A 19,181-nucleotide genomic window follows, 5' to 3' on the forward strand; every position below is an offset into this window, starting at 1 on the left:
CCAGGGGAACCTTTAATGGCCACCATGGCTGCCAGGCGGTCCTCCAGAGGCGCTGAGTCCCTCTCACTCTCTCCAGAAGTCGCCCTGTGCCTCCTCCCGCCGCCAGTGCTGCCAGTCTTTTGACCCTGGGCCTCTGTGATGGTGCCAGCTAGAGCCTCAGGTCTTAACTGATCTCAGGAGTGACCAGCGTCACAGAGCAGTGGGAAGAGGAGCCGCTCCCCTCCCGGCAGATATTAGCAGCAGGCATCACCCTGGCCAACCCCTCTGGAGCCCCCTTCACAAATCCAGATGCTGTCCTCCATTTTCAGCTCCTTCGCCCCGCCTCTGCCCACACCCCTCCCATGTTCAGACACCTCCGGGTCCTCCCAAGTGCGTCCACCCCAGCAACGTCCAGCATGCCGGCTCCTGGGCATCCTGGCTCACGGCATCATCAGGCCCTCCCTGCCCGGCCCCAGAAACGCGAACCCCGCAGCAAAGCAAATACTATAATAGACGGAGTCACATGAATTCTTTGGTTTCCCAGTGCTTATAAAGCTTGTGTTTGCGCTATTATGCAGCCTATTAAGTGTGAAATTGCATTATGTCTAAAAAAGTACACAGCTTAACATAAAAATCCTTGACTGCTAGAATACGCAGCCATCATCTAAGCCTTTAGAAAGTTCATTAAGGTTCACTGATTGCCGACCGCTGTAACAAACATGATGATAATACGAAAGCTTGAAACACCACAACAAATACCCAAACGTGGCGCAGAGACACAGAGGGAGCAAAGGTTGTTGGAAAAACAGCACCAGAAAAGTTGCTCGACGCAGAGGCACCATAAGCCTTCAATTTGCAAAAAAAATGCAGATCTCGGAAGCACAGTCAAGTGAAGCTCCATGAACCACCTACCTGGGTCCCGGCCGCCTCCTCTCAGGCAGGCATCCGAAGCTCAACGAAGCAGATATGCTTGCAGTTTTCTGAGGAAAGACACACAGGAGATGAACTCAGCATCTTGCAAATCTTACAGTACGTTTTCTGTGTCCTCACTCCTAATTTATATTCTGCCTGGGCTCAGACTTCTAAGCTGGAAAATCACTTTCCTCTAAAATGTTGGAGGTGTTGCTTTTCTTCTCCCAGACGGAGGTGACGTCTGAAGCTGCTGCAGTTCTGAAACCAGCTTTGTTTTATCTGGGGAGGTAGGATTTCCCCTGTCCCTGGTCCTGCGGTCTGTTCACTCCACAAACATACTGCAGATTCTGGGAGATTTTCCTGAATCATATCTTTGCTTAACTCTTCCCCACTGTCTAGTCTATATTCTAGAATTCCTTTTTTTTTTTTTTTTTAACGTGGGCCATTTTTGAAGTCTTTATTGGGTCTGTTACAACAGGCTTCTGTTTTGTGGCTTTGCCCTTCGGTTGTGAGGCATGTGGGATTTTACTTGCCCAACCTGGGCTGGAACCGGCAACCCCTGGTTGACAGCATGGAGTTTCAACCAGGGGACCATCAGGGAAGTCCTGAATTCTTACCGATGCCTAACAGCGCTTTTCTCAGTTTCTCTCTCATTTTTCTATCCTCTGGGGGACTTTCTGCAACCTTACGTTCCGACACTTGTGTTTCTCATCTCAGCCCTTTAACTTGCAAGGTCTTTGCTCTAAATGCCGTGAAAGGCCAGATCTTGTTTATGTTTCAAGGGCAAAGTCTATCTCTCTGAGGACAGTTTTAATGGCTTTTCTGACTTTGTCTCTCTCTACATCATCTTTGTCCTACAAGCTTCGTCTCTTCACTTGTGTTTTGTTCTCTGTCTTTGCAGCAGCTGCCAGAATGGTGTCTCTGTGTATGGTCATACAGGGGTGTGAGGCTTCCATGGACGCCAGAGACCACAGAGGCTGGGCACGCAAGAGCAGAGTGAACCAGTTCCAGACTGAACCCTGGAGGTTCAGTCTCTGTTGTGTAGCCACGGACTTTTCCGGAAGCCCAGCAAGCTTGGTCATGGTCTCCTCACTAGGAGTGGGCGCTGAAGAGCTGTGAGCACAGCTCAGACATGCTGACCTCATCCAGGGGAGTCGCCAGAACCCCCGCCTCTGAGCCAAGGGAGTACGAGGCATGTCCACTCCCCTAAGGGGACCGGGGCCCATGCTGCGTGCCCAGGGGGGCTGGGGTCTCAGCAGAAGGCAGACACCTCCCCCCCAAGCCCTGCCTCCACTTCCAGGCAGAGAAGGGATGTCTAGCCCCCTCTGCCAGGGTAAGGAGCTGTCTCCTTCTGGATCGGCTGCTAGTCAGTCCTTGAAAGCTTAGCCCACCTCCTGTCTTCAGCCAACTCCACCCCTGCCTCACCCCGCCAACCCCACAGCTGACCAACACTCGGCTCTGCCTGCTGTGGGCTGGGGCCACTCCTGCTCCCTACTCCACCAGGTCAGGGCTGTGTGGCCCTGCTGCCCCCAAATCCTGCCGTTTCCTCTGATGTGATTGCTATTCCTGTTGCCTGCCTTTATAAATAAAGCCCCCTCGGGGCTTCCCTGGTGGCTCAGCGGGTAAAGAATCTGCCTGTAATGCCGGAGACCTCGGTTCAATCCCTGAGTCGGGAAGATCCCCTGGAGGAGAGCATGGCAACCCACTCCAGTATCCTTGCCTGGAGAATCCCATGGACAGAGGAGCCTGTCAGGCTACAGTCCGTGGGTCACAGAGTCGGACACGAGTGAGAGACTTCACTTTCACTTTTTCACTTACTCGTCTGTGAATGGGTATGGCAGGAAAAGCCTGAGACTCTGTGCACTCAATCTCTATTTACTGGTCTGAACATCTTTGGGGGGCATTTATTGGCATCCTGTCTCTACCCCCACTTTCTGTGACTTTTTTAAGGTTCTTTTCCCATTTCTCCATGGAGTTGTTTCTCATTATTTCAATACTGTTAATAAGACGCTTGCTCCTTGGAAGAAAAGTTATGACAAACCTAGACAGCATATTAAAAAGCAGAGCCATTACTTTACCAACAAAGGTCCGTCTAGTCAAAGCTATGGTTTTTCTAGTAGTCGTGTACGGATGTGAGAGTTGGACTATAAAGAAAGCTGAGTGCTGAAGAATTGATGCTTTTGAACTGTGTTGTTGGGGAAGACTTGAGAGTCCCTTGGACTGCAAGGAGACCCAACCAGTCCACCCTAAAGGAAATCAGTCCTGAATATTCATTGGAAGGACTGATGTTGAAGCTGAAATACTTTGGCCACCTGATGCGAAGAACTGACTCATCGGAAAAGACCCTGATGCTGAGTAAGATTGAAGGCTGGAGTAAAAGGGGACGTCAGAGGATGAGATGGTTGGATGGCATCACTGACTCAATGGACATGAGTTTGGGTAAACTCCAGGAGTTGGTGATGGGCAGGGAGGCCTGGCGTGCTGCACTCCATGAGGTGGCAGAGTTGGACTTGACTGAGCGACTGAACTGAGTAAGAACTTCTCCCAAGACGGCACAGTTTCTGTCTGCCCCGTCTTGTTAGTTGGGGACCATTCTCTCTGGTAATTCGAGGTGCTCAGTGTCCCCCACCCTCTGTGCAGCAGGTTGTCCCCCTTGCTCTGGGCACAGAAGCCGTGTCCAGGTCCAGGTGGGTCTCGTGTGCAAAGCATCACATGGGTCCGTCTGGGGCACCAGCTGTGCTCCCCCTGACTCTGCTCTTGCGTGCCCAGCCTCTATGGTCTCTGGTGTCCATGGAAGCCTCACACCCCTGTATCCCCACCAGGGTCTGGTTCACGATCCAAACTCTCCTCCGCACCCTGACCTTGTCTCTGAAGGTGTGTGGGCCCAGCCACACTGCATTCACTCCCTGGTCACCTCCACCTCGAAGGGCAGCGGACTGCTCGCTCTCCCAGCCCCTCTGCCAGTCCCCCTGCCCCGCCCCCCGTCCCACCAAGGCTGTTCTCATGGAGCTGCCATGCTACTGGGGCAGGAAGGAGCACAGGTCCCCTCTCCCTCGGAAGCGTCCTGGAAGGAAACATGGCCAAGTCGCATTTTTCTCTCTGAGTTTTTCTTGCATAGCCCTTGAAATCTGTCTACTCTTAGGAAGGCAGGCATGTGGGAATGTGTATCAGTCACCTATTACAAAACAATGCTGTGTAACAAAAAGACCCCCAGTTGCATACAGTGAACCTGGCTCAGCTCATAGCCCTGCTAGGTTCTGCTCTTCTGACCCAGGCCAGGCTCCGCTCCCAGTTCTGGTCCCAGCTGGGGTCTGGGAGGCAGCGGTGGCCACCAGGCCAGTGCTCCTCAGTGCCCAGTGCCCAGCGCCTGGGCTGCACCCCAAGGTGGGGGGCCTGTGCCTGCCTCTCCTGGGCTGGCGCCCGTCTGCAGTGCCCATGGTCTGCATGGTTTCCCAGGCTCGGCAGGCTCTCGAGGCAGCCGCAGGAGGCTCCGGCCAGACTGAACGAGCCCCTGCGTGTCTCACCCTGCCGACGTGCTCAAGCCTGGATGCAGGGGCTCCCGTGACCTGGGATGTGGCCGCGGGAGGGAAGGGCTAAGGCCTTCAGCGCCATCCACCTGCTGGGGGTGCTGAAGGGACGACTCCGCGTGGCTGGCTGCCACGGGACTTCCTGCCCATTTGGTGCCCACGGTGCTCTGGGGGTCCTCGTCTGCAGGCTGTCCCTTCAGCACCTGCCCCTGGAGCGATGGGTGGCCCCCTACTCTCACCGGAGCCCCCCACCCCAGCTCCGCCTTCCTCTGGGGACAAGCCCTCCTGGTCCAAGCTCTTCCCTTGGTGGGTGGACGTGTGTTGCTGACACATGGCCCTGAGCCTGGTGCCCTCAGCTGCCTCTCAGGGAAATGGGGGCCACCCTGCCTGGGGTGTGCTCGAAGGTGGAGGGGTCCCTTCTTCACCCCTAGGAAACCCCTCTTTCCACCTGTCTCCACTCTTTCTGACTCTGGCAGAGGAATCCCTTTTTGGGGGGGTTGCTTCATTTTTGATCCCTTAGGCCTCTGGGTCCCTACAGAGCCAGGCGTCAATCCGCTCGGATTCCATTCTGCAAACCAACGAGGGGGCCGGGGGCTCCAAGAACAGAAAGGAATGGCTCAGGCTGACTGAGACTTTGCCTTGAAGCCACACTACACACCCCCGCCCCCAAGCTGCAGCTCATGTGATGCCCCAGGTTTGCTCCTCACCCCCTGCCTGACCCTTCCTTCTCCTGCAGCCTCCGTCTCCTCCATAGGTAGGAGCTGGGCCAGCGGGCGGGCCACATCCAGAAGGGGGGTGGCCGCCTCCCCAGAAGGAGCTATGCAGACCCTCAAGACCCCCAACAGCCCCTAGAGGAAATCCTCATGCCTCCAGCTGCCTCTGGGGCAGACGCGGGGCCAGCCTGCAGTGTCCATACCCATGCCGGGAACTCCCTCTAACTGACCCCGCCGGCTGGCATGTGGGGGCCCCCTGCATCGTTGCCCCCTGGCTGGAGTTCTCCCCAACTTGGGGTTCCACCTGGGCACCCTTCATCCACCTTCTCTAGATGGGGCACCCCCCTCCAGCTGCCTCAGAGCGTTCCATCTGGGCCCCCAAACCACGCTCCAGCCCAGAACTCTGCTCTCTGCCCCATTCCCCCAGTGGGGACCCTCAGCCCAAACCCCATGGCCCCCACTGCCCCCGCGGCCCCTTCCGGGCCCACCACAGCCACTTCCAGCTCTGATCAATCCCTGGCCACCCTCCCCAACCAGGCGACACCCTCGTGCTGCCCAGGGAACTGTGGTTGGCCAGACACTTAGGTTTCGGTTTTTACTTTTTAAAAGGGCCTCAGATGTCAGTTGCTCACTATAGCTTAGGGCCCAGCCTGTTCCCAAGGACCCACGTTGGGCCCCCACGCGTCATGTGTCCTCACTTTCCTCTTTGCCCTCTGCCCTTCAACCCCGTTGCCCACACTGCGGCCCCTCTCCAGCCCTCCTCACTGCCCTGCACACCCGTGTTTTTAGATTCTATAAACCACGTGCTCTAATAACTCTGCTCTCTGTCTGCTACCACGCCGTGTACGATCTTCCCACCCAGCTGCGTGCATTTGGTTCTCGGCTCCACACTGCTCTGCAGGTCAGTGTGGCCACGACCTGGCGGAGCCAGTGGGCAGGGAGGCAGCAGGTCCAGGCACCACCTGATGCAGGAGCAGCTACAGGTCTGGGATCGGCCGCGGGGGCGGGTCAGGGAACACGGTGGCTGCAGGGACAAGCTAAAGGCACGGACGGGCTGCTGGGAGGCCCGTCCAGGTGGACGTGGCGGCCAGGAGGAACAAGGCAGGAGGGATGGTGAAGACGTGGCCGGCCCAGCTGCAGAGTCGCGAGAAACTGGGGAGAGGACCAGGCCAGAGGGAGTAGCAAGGGTTGGTCTAGTGGAACGTCCAGGGAAGTAGCGGTGCAGGCAGGGAGTCCAGGGGACCCGGGAGGGAAATCAGCCACCACTGGCGAGGACCGCGGGCAGCCCTGTCTCTGGGAGGCGGGGGAGAGGGTCCTCTCTGGAGGCTGTGTTTCATGGAACTGACGTGCATCCCTGGGGAACGTCTGAGAGGTCCGGAGGCTTTTCTGATGGGCATGGCGTGGGGAGAGGACAGTTGGCTTCTGCCGGGGGTGGGGCCTGCTGTAGCTAAGGGGCTGGCACCCTGGGCTCCCCACGACCCCTGACAGGAAGCTGCCCCAGTGCGCCGGCCTCAGGAGCCCACGAGGGCTCACGGAGGTAGAAACTGGCTCTGACAGTTACCGGAGCCCGGAAGCGAGCTGCTTCTTCCTGCACAGAAACACAGGGTGTGTTTGCACGGCTGAAAGTGCGCTGGACACAGCGGGTGTGCCCTCCGGCCTCCACTTCCTGTATTTCTAAAGGAAAGGGCTCCAACCTCGCTCTGCAATCCTAACTTCTCCACGACTGTGTGACGTCTCCTGACGTCACGCGTCCTGGGACGTCACCCAGGTGTCGACGACGTGATGACGTATGTCCTCGCCTGCGTACACAAGGGTACGGAGCCCTGAGAGATACGGATTGAAGTGATAATTGGTTTTATTGGTGGATAATTTAAAAAAACTTTTGAAATTACAGACTCCCAGGAAGTTGCAGAGACGGAGCAGCGAGGCCAGGGTGGCGCGAGTCGGGACTTTGCACACGGCTTCCGGATGCCTGAGGCTGGGGCCTCCTTGCTGCCGGTCGGGGTGGCTGTCTGGGCTCCCCTCTCAGCGGGACTGGGGCTGACGGAGGGGCAGCGGAGGCCGCCCCCCGTGGGGAAGCGATAACCGCCCCCGCCCCCGCCACAGGCCTCTGCTGACCGGATGGGACGTGTGGGCTCCAGTCTGTTTTCCTGGGCTGCCCCCTCCGGGGCCTCTGCCCGGAGATGGCGGCTTTTCTTACAGCTTCCTGGGTGGTTTGCCCACCCCGTCTGCATCTCTGGGGGCGGGCCTCTCTCAGAGTGGGTCTGGGGTCCACGAGGGAGCCCACCGCCATGCGGTTCTCAGCCCGGGGCCTTGCCCACGTGCCTCCTCCCCATGGTTCAGAGCCGCCCTGTCTGTCTCGCTGCGTGTCTGTGTAGCTTCCAGGCCACTGCCCTGTCCCCCTTCAGTAGGACCGCCGAGCGGGTCCTGAGGGGAGCCGGGGGTGGTAAGCGGAGTGGTCGGCATCTTTCCTGCTCACAGCCTGGTTGGAAATGCACCGTTTCCTCCGTCCTCATCAGAAGGTGTCTGAACCACCCTTAGGGCCAGCTCTCCATTTGTGAAGATCAAACGATGACATGTGTTGGCAGCACTGTTTCTGTGGTTGTCCGGATGTCCTTCTCGTCGCTTCCCCAGATACATATTCCTCTGTGCCCCAGTTTCCCGACCTGTACACTGAGCTCTTTTCCTCCTGACACCCCTGGTTTCTGATCAGTGTCTCAAGCTCGGGGCACCCTTTTGCCGTATCCTGTAACTTTGTATGTAGAGTGTTATCCTTTAATTCTAAGAATTTCAAGATTTGCGTTAATTCAAAGAGTGATTTAGGAGTATGTAATTAATTCCCAGGAGTGGAAAGCTAACCCTTTATTTCAGAGTTGCAAATGTACCGCGAGGTTCAGAGGTTTCTTTCTATTGAGGATAAGTCTCATCACGTGAGTGGACGGCAGGGGCTTCCTTCTGTTCTTTCTGTTGATTTTCAGTCTTTTAATTCTGGAGAATTGTGGTCCCTGTTTCTTCAAATATTCCTTCTCCATCATCTGTGTTCCTTCTGAGCCCTGAGAGGCAGCCTGAGCCTAGCCTTCACCCCCATGCTTCCCAGCCTTACAGCTCACCTGATGCCTCTGCTGGGGCCCTGCCCCTCCTGATCAATATCGCTCCTTTTTAGTTCAGTTCAGTAGCTCAGTAGTGTCCCACTCTTTGTGACCCCATGGACTGCAGCACACTAGGCTTCCCTGTCCATCACCAACTGCGGGAACTTGCTCAAACTCATGTCCATTGAGTCAGTGATGCCATCCAACCATCTCATCCTCTGTTGCCCCCTTCTCTTCCTGCCTTCAATCTTTCCCACCATCAGGGTCTTTTTCAGTGAGTCAGTTCTCATCAGGTGGCCAAAGGATTGGAGTTTCAGCTTCAGCATCAGTCCTTCCAATGAATATTCAGGACTGATTTCCTTTAGGATGAACTGGTTTGATCTACTTGCAATCCAAGGAACTCTGAAGAGTCTTCTCCAACATCACAGCTCAAAAGCATCAATTCATCGGCACTCAGCTTTCTTTATAGTCCAGCTCTCACATCCATACATGCCTACTGGAAAAACCATAGCTTTGACTAGATGGACCTTTGTTGGCAAAGTAATGTTTCTGCTTTTTAATATGCTGTCTAGGTTGGTGATAGCTTTTCTTGCAAGGAGCAAGCATCTTTTAATTTCATGGCTGCAGTCATAATCTGCAGTGATTATGGAGCCCCCCAAAATAAAGTCTGTCAGTGTTTCCATTGTTTCCGCATCTATTTGCCATGAAGTGATGGGACCGGATGCCATGATCTTAGTTTTTTGAATGTTGAGTTTTAAGCCAACTTTTTCACTCTCCTCTTTCACTTTCATCAAGAGGCTCAGACTGGCCAGACAGAATGGCCATCATCAAGAACCCCACAAACAATAATTTCTGGAGACAGTGTGGAGAAAAATGGACCCTCTTGTACTCTTGGTGGGAAGGTAAATTGGTACAGCCACTATGGAAGACAGTATGGAGATTCCTTTAAAAACTAGGAATAAAACTACCATATGACCCAGCAATCCTACTACTAGGCATACACTCTGTTGTTGTTCAGTCACCAAGTTGTGTCCAAGTCTTTGCGACCCCATGGACCGCAGCATGACAGGCCTCCCTGAGGAAAACCAAAATTGAAAAAGACACATGTACCCCAGTGTTCATTGCAGCACTATTTGCAATAGCCAGGACATGGTAACCTAGATGTGCATCGACAGATGAATGGATAAAAAAGCTGTGGTACATATACAAAGGAATATTACTCAGCCATAAAAATGAACACATCTGAGTCAGTTCTAACAAGGTGGAAGAACCTAGAGACTTTTATACGGAGTGAAGTAAGTCAGAAAGAGAGAAACAAATATTGTATATTAACGCATATGTATGGAATCTAGAGACGGTACTGATGAACATTCGCAGGGCAGCAGTGGAGATAGAGAACAAACTTCTGGACATGGCTGGGGGGAAGGAAGGAGAGGCTGGGACAGATGGAGAGAGTGGAATGGAAGCTTACACTACTGTATGTAAAATAAGACAATCGGTGGGAATTTGCTGAGACTCAGGGAACTCAAATCAGAGAACTGTGACAACCCAGAGGGGTGGGAGGGAGGTTCAAGAGGGAGGGGACACATGTATACCGTGGCTGATTCATGTTGATGTATGGCAGAAAGCAACACAATATTGTAAAGCAATTATCCTTCAACAAAAAATAATTTTTTAGAAAAAGTAAATACACTGGAAGCACTCTCCTTAAATCCAAGATAAACGCTCTTCTGCCAATGACTCAGTCCTGCATTGATCGTGAATGCAGGATCATGTCCTGTCCCCTTTCAGACCAACAGAGCCCAGGTGGGGATGATAACCGGCCAGAGCCCTGGGCGAGGATGGTGACCGTGGGTTTGAAGCCTGGTTCCGGCACTCCCTGGCATGTGAGTGAGCAGGTCCTGATCCTTCTGGGCCTCGGTTTCCCACCTGACTTCCTGACCCACACAAAGCTCTGCAGAGGGTGCTGACCCAAGTCAGCTGTGACCCTCAGTTTCCTCCAGCGCCTGCCCTGGCCAACACCGAGCACCTCAGGGCACAGTCAGACAACTGGAGCATCGGCCACTCAGCAGAAGTGCCCCCACTGTCCACCCTGTAGTGCCCCGTGGCCTGAGTTGGTCGAAGCCTCGACAGGCACGTGAAGACCTCGACACACACATGTCAGTGTCCTGGCCCTGAGCCTGTGGTGACCCAGCTCACCCCCCGCGGGGCTGTCTGCTCACTGAGTGGTCCTGTGAGCCGCGTTCTCTGTGCTGGAGATGAGCAACGAGCCAGCGTGCTGGCGGGCACGCCTCCAGAGGCTGCTGGGGCAACAGGACCCAGGCCCCCAACGCCCACATCGCAGTGAACGGTGACTGGCAGGCAGCTGAGCTGGGGGCTCCAAAGTTCCCTCCCCATCTTCCCAAGGTGCCTCAGCCTGCAAGGACCCCGTCCAGGCCCTCAGTCGGTCCTGCAGGACACAAACCCTGGAGGTCCTGCAACCTGTAGTCTGAGGGGCCTACTTCTGGGCACTGGTCCCTCGGGAGGCGCTGAGAAGCTGTGGGACAATGAACCACCAGCAGGAGTTCTCAGGGCTGTGATGGGAGGAGGAGGGGATGTGCCGGCCTGAGATTCAGAACATCAGAAGGGACGTGGCCTCGGCAGGGCGGCCCAGGGGAGCAGAGGTGGGGGTGGGGGTGGGCAGACAGAGCAGGGGTCACTTCTCCCACCTCCCCACCCTCCAGTCTCTCCAGCGTCGCCCACTGCTGACCCTTCGGGGAGCCGCAGAGCCGGGAGACGTGGTCTCCGGGGCGGCACAGAGCAGGGGAAGGACATGGGACCTCAGGCTTGTCCCCACCCTGAATCTCACAGTAGGGCAGGGCTGGCCCAGGCAGGCATCAGTCGCAGTGAGTGGAGGTGGCCAACACGCGGTGTCATGTTTGGGGGGTGCTTTAGCTGGGGCTGGGCTTCTAGGTGGGTTCAGTGGTAAAGAATCTGCTTGCCAAAGCAAGAGACGTGGGTTTGATCCCTGGGTTGAAAAGATCCCCTGGAGGATCATGGAGGGCATGGAAACCCACTCCAGTGTTCTTGCCTGGAGAATCTCATAGACAGAGGAGTCTGGCCGGCTACAGTCCGTGGGGTTGCAAAGAGTCAGACACGACTGAGCAACTAACCAACAGCAAATAGCAACTAGCCAGGGCTGGCTGGCTTCGAGGTCCAGCAGGAGACAGCAGGAGTGGGGAACCCGAGTCAGAAGCCGGAGAGCAAGGGACATGGGGGTCTCCCAGGGGTCTTCCAACCTCTGTGTACCAGACGGGCATGAACTGTGCGTGAGGAGCTGGGGCAGCGCGGGGCGGGGGGAGGGCAGAGGCGGGTTCCCCACACCCAGCATCTGAGGTGCAGCCTCCACCGGCCCAGTGCGGGGCGGGGGTGGGCAGAGGCGGGTTCCCACACCCAGCATCCAAGGTGCAGTCTCCACTGGCCCAGGCTCTGCAACATTAGGGCCGCAGACAGCAGTGTCCTCGGGACACCAGAGAGCGAGCCAGGGGCAGGCTGGACGGCCCTAATGCACAAAGCCAGGCTGGCGGGCAGCTGGAGGGTGGTGGTGAGGATGAGACATGCAGAGACAGTGACGTCCGGCCAGTTCCATCACACTGTTCTACCTCATTACATCTAGTTTATATTCAGTGTATGGTGAGAGACACCAAATTCCCAAGTACTTTAGTGATTATACTTAATATGTGACACTTTCTTTAAAAATACACTAGTTGAAGTAACAAGAGTGAGTTTAAAATAACACACTACATACAGGAACGTGGAAAGCCTTCCAAGTTGGCATAGGAAGGACCAGAGGTCAGGACTGAGTGTCTGAATGTCCATCCAGACATCACCACACAGGGTGGGCTAAGCTGTGGAAGCTGGCCCCTGGCCAGGCAGGAGGACCTCTCCACCCTGCAGAGCAGATATAACAAACACAGCAGCTGCCCAATCAGTGAGACACCTCTAAAGAGCTATTCTCAGACAAACTTCAGGTTCATCACAGAGGAGACCGAGAGGTCTGAGAGAAGTTAGAAAAGCAGCCACAGAAGAAACCCAAGGAAACAAAATGAAAGAAAAAAAAAAATACAAAGACAAAATCCACAAACAGAGAATAATGAAATGATTTTAAAAGGTAAAACACCAAAACAGCATTTGTTTTTTTAAAAAAAGACCCAAAACATTGGGAAGAATAAGAAAGATGAGAGAAGATATACGTCAGCAAAACACAGAACTACAAAAGCAATTTGTGAACTGCAACATGCAAGTAAATGTCATAAGCAAAATTGTAAGGCATAGTTCCGGCGAGGCAGAAGAGGAAAGACGACCTCAACAGAAGTAGGTCACCTTTATTCAGGCAAGGAGGGGCGTCAGTCGGCCTAATGACCAGGCTGAGCGCCGAAAGGGATCAGGGAGGCTTCATACTTATAGGGAGGTTTGTGGAAGCGATAAGGGAAACGTCAATCAGGCGGGATATTTTGAGTATTCTTTTGTTGAGATGACACTTGTAGTTGGGCAGGGGGTGATAAGTCTTCTGGGCGGGTGTAGGGGGTGGTAGGTTTCTGCACAGGGGGTGATAAGTCCCAGATAGATGCAGCTGGCCTGGAGCATCAGGATGGAACTAAAGTTATGCTTTGTTTTCTCCAAAGTTAGATGATTCAGCAAGGGGCCTTTGAGGCTGTTGTTCTCTTTTCTAGGCCCAAAAGACTCCTTCAAAAATGATAGTACCCTTACTACTAAAAAGCCCCAGGCACAGACAGTTTTACAGATGAATTTTCCAAACTTCCTCACAAGAACACTCCAGAATATATCTTTAAAAGAGGATAATTTTGAAATTAATTTTTGGAAGCTGTTATTACCTTAAATTCAGAACTGGTAAAGTCAACACAAGAAAACACATCTAGGTTATTTCCCCTTCATGTAAAATGTCCTAAATAGCACATGAACAGACCAAATGCAAAACATTTTACAAGATAAAACCTGCGACTAGACGTACTTTACCCCAGCAATGCAAAGATGATTTTCCACATGAAATAATTCACTACATTGTTAGGCTACAGAAGACAAAAAAATGACTATCTTAATGATTTCACAAAATTGTACTTGGCAGATACAGAGAAAAAGCTTGATAAGATTTCAGCACATTCATAAGTTTTAGAACTCTCAGAAAAAATAGAATGGCAAGGCATAATACTGAACTTGATAAAGCCTATATACTCAATGCATGCCTAAGAAAACGAGAGATCAGGCAAGCCAAACATTAGCCAAGGATGTAGAAGAGGTGAGCCACACAGTCAGCAAGTGTGATCTGACAGACACAGATCTGCCATCAACGTGTGCGCGTGAGAGTAAGTCCACAAAATTTACTGGGTTTACAACAACAGTGAATTCTGAAGATCTGGTTTACTATAGGCCACATTCTCCAGCAGGGGAATCAGGTTACAATCCACAATAGAAACTAGCTGTGGTAAGCATCCCAGTGTGGGTGTCCACATGCTTTGCTCTCAAAGTTGTCCAATGTGTACAAGTCTTCCTTCTGACTTAGACTCCCACTAAAAATGAACTGATGCTTTACTTTCTAAAAGAAAAAAATAACTGCCAACTTAGCAAAAAGGGTTAGCAAAATATCCCTTAAAAGTGAAGGACCAAAAAAAGACATTTTTCAGGCAATTATAAGCTAAGGGAGTAACTCACAAGAACCTGAAGCCAAAGAAACACAGGAAGAAGAGAAAAATGATTCCAATTGCAGGTGAGGAGATCAGGAAGGAAAGAATGCAGGAAAAGGAAACAAATGGTAAAATGTAAAAATGATGATGATTTAAGACTAAACGATTAATGCTGTCTTGTCAAGTTTATAATAGAGACGTAGAGTGCAGAGTTCATTACGGCAATAGACGACAGCCCCCACGGGAGAAGTGGGAGACTGGAGTTGAACTGCATGGTTTGGAAACTGGTACAAATACGTGTATCAAGTAGACAGTAACCGATGGATGGTCGGTATTGTAATCTTTAGAGTAACCGCCTTTTAATCTTTAGAGTAACGGTCAAAAGAATGATACACTGAAGTATAATTTAAAAGTAATAAAGAGATACAGTGGAAAAATTTTTTAAAAAGTGAGTATATAAGAGGTGCAGGAGGAGGTAAGGGACAAGAGAACATAGTGAGGTGGTGAAGAGCAACTGCCTCAGGGATCACATTAAATATAAATGGACTAAACAATCCATTTAAAAGAGAGACCATGAGACTGGGTTTGTAAAGGCTCTCTGAGGTTTATAAGAAACAGATGTGAGGACGTGAGGGTGATCTCTTTGCGATATCTGTCACCCCACTGATTGCCAGGGTTGATTCAGCTGATCTGGCTGGGAAGGCATGTGTCCCCTTCCTCCCTCACCACCCCGTGTGTCCCTCCTGAAGCTGCACGCCCGGTCTAAGAGGATGACCATTCCCGATAGAGGAGGACTGGTCTTCCACCAAGGGTATACAAGTAGCTGCACTCCCCTGCTGGAACCCCCGAGCAAGCTCTCAAGAAACACATTTGAATATAATAGCAGAAACTGCAAATAAAGCAAGCCCTAACTAAAAGAACAGATAGATTCCCAGACAAAACAGACTTTAATGCAAGAAGTATTGAACAATGTCAAGTGTGACACTCTATAAGAATAAAAGGGACAAATAGTCCAGACAATAAAACAATCCTAAATTTGTAAACAGATATTAACATCTTTAAAATATAAAGCAACGACTGACAGAACTAAAAGGAAAAGTAGAAAAATGCAAAACCATATTTTAATTCTCTCAATAAGTAATAGAACAAGAAGACATGAAAAAATAGAAGATGTGAACAAAATAATTATCTAACTTGACCTAATTGACATATGTAGCATATTCTACCAAACAGTTGAAGAATTTTTTAAGTACACAAAAACGTTTACTAAAATACACCATATGCTGTGACAAAAGTTGAGAGTCAGTATGTTCCAAAAATTAATTTGAGATGGAAGCATAAAAGGTAACATAATAAAACTCCAAAAAAAATATGAGAATATGTTCATGACTTTGAAGTAGACAAAGAATTAAACAGGTTTAATAATTTTAAACAGATTGAAGAGCACTAATAAAAAAAATATTGACAGATCAGACTTCCATAAAGTTAAAAACTTCTGTTCACCAACAGACGCCATTTAAAAAGCCACAGAGGGCTTTCCTGGTGGCTCAGTGGTAAAGAATCTGCCTGCTACTGCAGGAGACACAGGTCTGATCCCTGGTCTGGGGAGATCCCACAACAGCTAAGCCCACACACCGCAGCTACTGAGCCGAGCAGCCACAGTGACTGAAGCCCACACACCCTAGAGCTCATGCTCCAGAGCAAGAGAAGCCACAGCGACGAGAAGCTCCTGCACCGCAAGCCAAAGTAGCCCCTGCTAGCTGCAGCCAGAGAAAGCCCGCACGGCAACAAAACCCAGTGCAGCCAAAGAAAAGAAAGCCACAAAGAATATTTAATCAGCACTTGTATCTGACAAAAGACTTTTCTATGGAATATATATTAATATAAAGACATGCACATTCAAAGACCACAGTCCCAACCCAAGGGAAAAGTGAGGAACGCTCACTTCTCCAAACAGGATATGCAAATGACCATATGATCTACCCTAATCCCTTCCCCTCAAAAAACCCAGGTATAAAATAGGCAAAAATAAATTTTAAAATTAAGAGAATTTAATTGAAAAAAATTAAAAACACACACACACACACTTTTGAACACTTTTCAAGAGAAAACCTACCATGTTAGGGCAACTGGGAATGTGTGTACGGTCTGCAGGCTTGGCACTGTCAGGAGGGATGACGGCTCAGCTATGCAGTACGGTGCCCTCGTCCTGTAGAGACACACGAGGAAGGGTCAGGCATCCGTAATTTACTGTGACACCGCTAGCAGATTAGTGGGGGGAGGACAGACTGAGAGGGGGACTGATGAACAGACACAGGGGACATCACTTGTAAGAGTATTTATGTGACCAGAGACAGAAATTAAAGAAAAATTCACAGGAGGAACAATCCACCTAGGTGGAGGGTACATGGGCGTCCATTCTTCCTGTTAATCCTACCATTGAAATTCTCCAACACAAACAGGAAGCAGGGGCAAGAAAACCATGGGGGCGTGGGGTATGGAGGAGCTGTGGGTCCCTGTGGCCAGAAGCCCCTGACAAGCTACTCCACTGAGGGTTCTGGCCCAGCCGGCAGGCGATGTTTGCCATTCTCTAGGCATCGATGTACCTGGGGTGGAACGTGGTGACACAGCGGGGCTCCCCAGACAAGTGTGGGACAAGCAGCCTAGCTACCTGAGGCCACGCCCACCCTCTGTGGGCTCCCGGGGGCTGGTCCCCTGGGCACCTGTCACCAGCGGGCTCACATTTGTCCAGATGTTTGCAGTCAGTGCAAAAAGAAAGGCACCATCTGCATCCCGTCCAAGAGACAGCTCAGCTGAGGGAACGAGGGGCACACGCACCCTCTGTAGAAGCATCATCTGGAGCCCGGGGCTGGGGCACCATGAGGAGCAGAAGGCGTGACCGCCATGCTTGACAAAGAAACCACTTCCAGGGTGAGGACTGAACACCATCACCTTCAGGTCCCAGGAGACGTGGGTTCTTCAAGCTTAACTCGACCTTCTAACACAGCGATTATTCCAGATTCCAAAACTGTGTCAGGCAACTTGAGCATTTCATTTTTACCCCCTTCAAAATGCACTTTTAATGATTTCTCTCAGAATCAGTAAAGGAAAATACTTCTGCTTCAGAGATTCAAACGTCGTACAAAATGCTGCTTGAGAAACTGTAGCTTCCAGGGTAAGTGCACATACTATCAGTATATAAATATTAATATTCTGAGTGAGTAACTTCCACTTACCCTTCAAGCTGTATTATATGAATACTGTTTTAATTTTTATTAGTACTCTATTATAACACCTATGGTGAACAGAACAGTAATTGGAAGATTACAGAGAGACCTATGAGACACTTAGAACTGCAAAGAAGATTCTGGTTTGTTTGCTGGCAGAAAGAAGACAAATAATATTTACTTGATTTTCCCCTTAGTAAGAACTGTTTTAAAAGATACAGAAATAAAACATCACATATTACTATGGAATACATCTCAAGTGATACATTTAAAGAAAATTTTATGGCATTAAAAATTATAATAGAAAAGAATAAAGGCTAAAAATGACTTGAGCGAGCACCACCTACAAGACGTTATGAAACAACCAGCTCACAGTGAAACAGGAAGTAGAGAGCATGTCAGAAGACACGAGAGAATTGCTGAGTGAACAGTGGTTTCAATAAAACCAAGAGACCTACATTAAGATTTCTGCTTTTAATATATGCAATATTAAGACAGAAAAGTGGAATACCACAGATAATCAACAGAGCAGAAAATAATAACATGAAAAACTTTTTGGTAACATTTGAAAATGAGACGGAAGTGTTCGCATGTAAGTGAGGCCGGGTCTATCTAAGGAGTGAAGCATGAACCCAGCTGACAGCACAGCGTCGTTTACTGAATGTAAGACGCTCACTGTTACACGTCTTACGAGAGTGGCCCGTGCTCCCATCTGTCACAGCAGATGTGGGGGTTATCTGGGCAGCGGGCACAGCAGGGCTCATTGGACCCCACGGCCCTGAGCCCTGGAGGGCGTGGTCTCCAGGCACACATCAGAGCTAGAAGAGACGGCGGTGGGCCCGGGAGGGCGGGAGGGCAGGCGGTGGGGGCGGGGGCCGTGGGGTTCCGGCTGGGGGTCTGCACAGGGGGACAGGGGCAGAGGGCAGAGTTCTGGGCTGCAGGGCGGTTTGGGGGCCCAGATGCTGAACCTGGACACCCCTCCTGATGGAAGGACTTGGAGCATCATCTTCACGTGGGAAGCAGCTCTGGACTGCGTCCCCACTGCAGTCAGGAGGGCTGAGCTGGGCGGAGTCTGCCACCCCCGATGGGCACCGGGCTCGGGGGTGTCCCCACCTAGAGTTGGAGGGGCCGAGGAGTATGGAGGTGGGGGCCCCACAGGGTAAGGAAACACTCTGGAAGCCCAAGGGCCTGCGGGCAGGCTCCCCATGAGGGGGTCAAAGCTGGAGATGCCCCAAGCCCAGGTGGAAGGCCCTGAGGCAGCTGGAGGGGGGTGCCCCATCCAAGGATGCCTGGCAAAGGCCACCATGGTGGAACGGCAAGGGCCGGGGAACTCCAGCCAGGGGGCCCTCCAGTGAGGCCAGCAGGCGGGGTCAGTTACGTGCTGGGCTCCCCAGAGGTAACAGCAGGCGCAGGCAGGGCCCATGACTGCCACGGGGGCCAGGGGAGCTGGGCCAACGCCCCACACGGCTGGCTCCCTGCATGCACACGAGTCCATCTCAGGGGAGCCGCTCTGCTTCCATGGGCTGACTCCTTGGGGTGCCCAGGCGGCTCCTTGGGACCTGCAGGCAAGCAGAGAAGAGGGTCAGAGAGGGTTTGGGGGCTGGAGGAGAGGTCGGGGGTGAGGAGAGGGGAGAGCGACACAGGAGTGACCCTGCCCAGGGCGCCTGCGTGGCCCTCAGTCAGCTGGGCCGCGGGCATTCAGCCCCTCGCCCCCACCATGCAGGCCTCAGAGGCCAGAGACCAGAGAACCCCAGTGCCCACTGGGCTCCCTGGGGAGCCCCCCTGCCCCCGGGGCTGGGCTCAGGGGAGGGCAGGAGGCACAGGGCTGGCTCCAGAGTGGGGTGTGGGGGAGCAGACCCCTGGGCTGCTCAGCGGCCGATAGAGGAGGGGCCGCGGCAGAGTGACCGCCTGGCCACCCTCTCAGAACCCCGTTCTCACCTGACCCTGCGGGGCTGATTCCGTCCAGCAAGGCCCTGCAGCGCGCCCTTCACGCTTAGGCCACAGCAGCTGAGGTGGTCCGAGGAGGTTCGGGTCGGGGAAGGTCTCAGGTCCG

At 52.3% G+C, this 19,181-nt stretch overlaps 1 protein-coding gene across 1 annotated transcript; it reads right to left on the reverse strand.

Moving 5' to 3' along the window:
- Positions 1-17,888: 17,888 nt before the first annotated feature.
- On the reverse strand, positions 17,889-18,434 carry PRR23E (PRR23 family member E). Its single transcript, XM_061127793.1, has one exon. The coding sequence runs from the start codon at positions 18,432-18,434 to the stop codon at positions 17,889-17,891; it is 546 nt and encodes a 181-aa protein (XP_060983776.1).
- Positions 18,435-19,181: the final 747 nt, after the last annotated feature.

This window comes from Dama dama, chromosome 24 (genome assembly GCF_033118175.1).
Source record: "Dama dama isolate Ldn47 chromosome 24, ASM3311817v1, whole genome shotgun sequence".
NCBI lineage: Eukaryota > Metazoa > Chordata > Mammalia > Artiodactyla > Cervidae > Dama > Dama dama.

What these genes read in the sequence shown, in the direction of transcription:
- PRR23E (XM_061127793.1), bottom strand. Translation starts at nt 18,434, where the DNA reads ATGGTGGCCTTTGCCAGGCATCCTTGGATGGGGCACCCCCCTCCAGCT.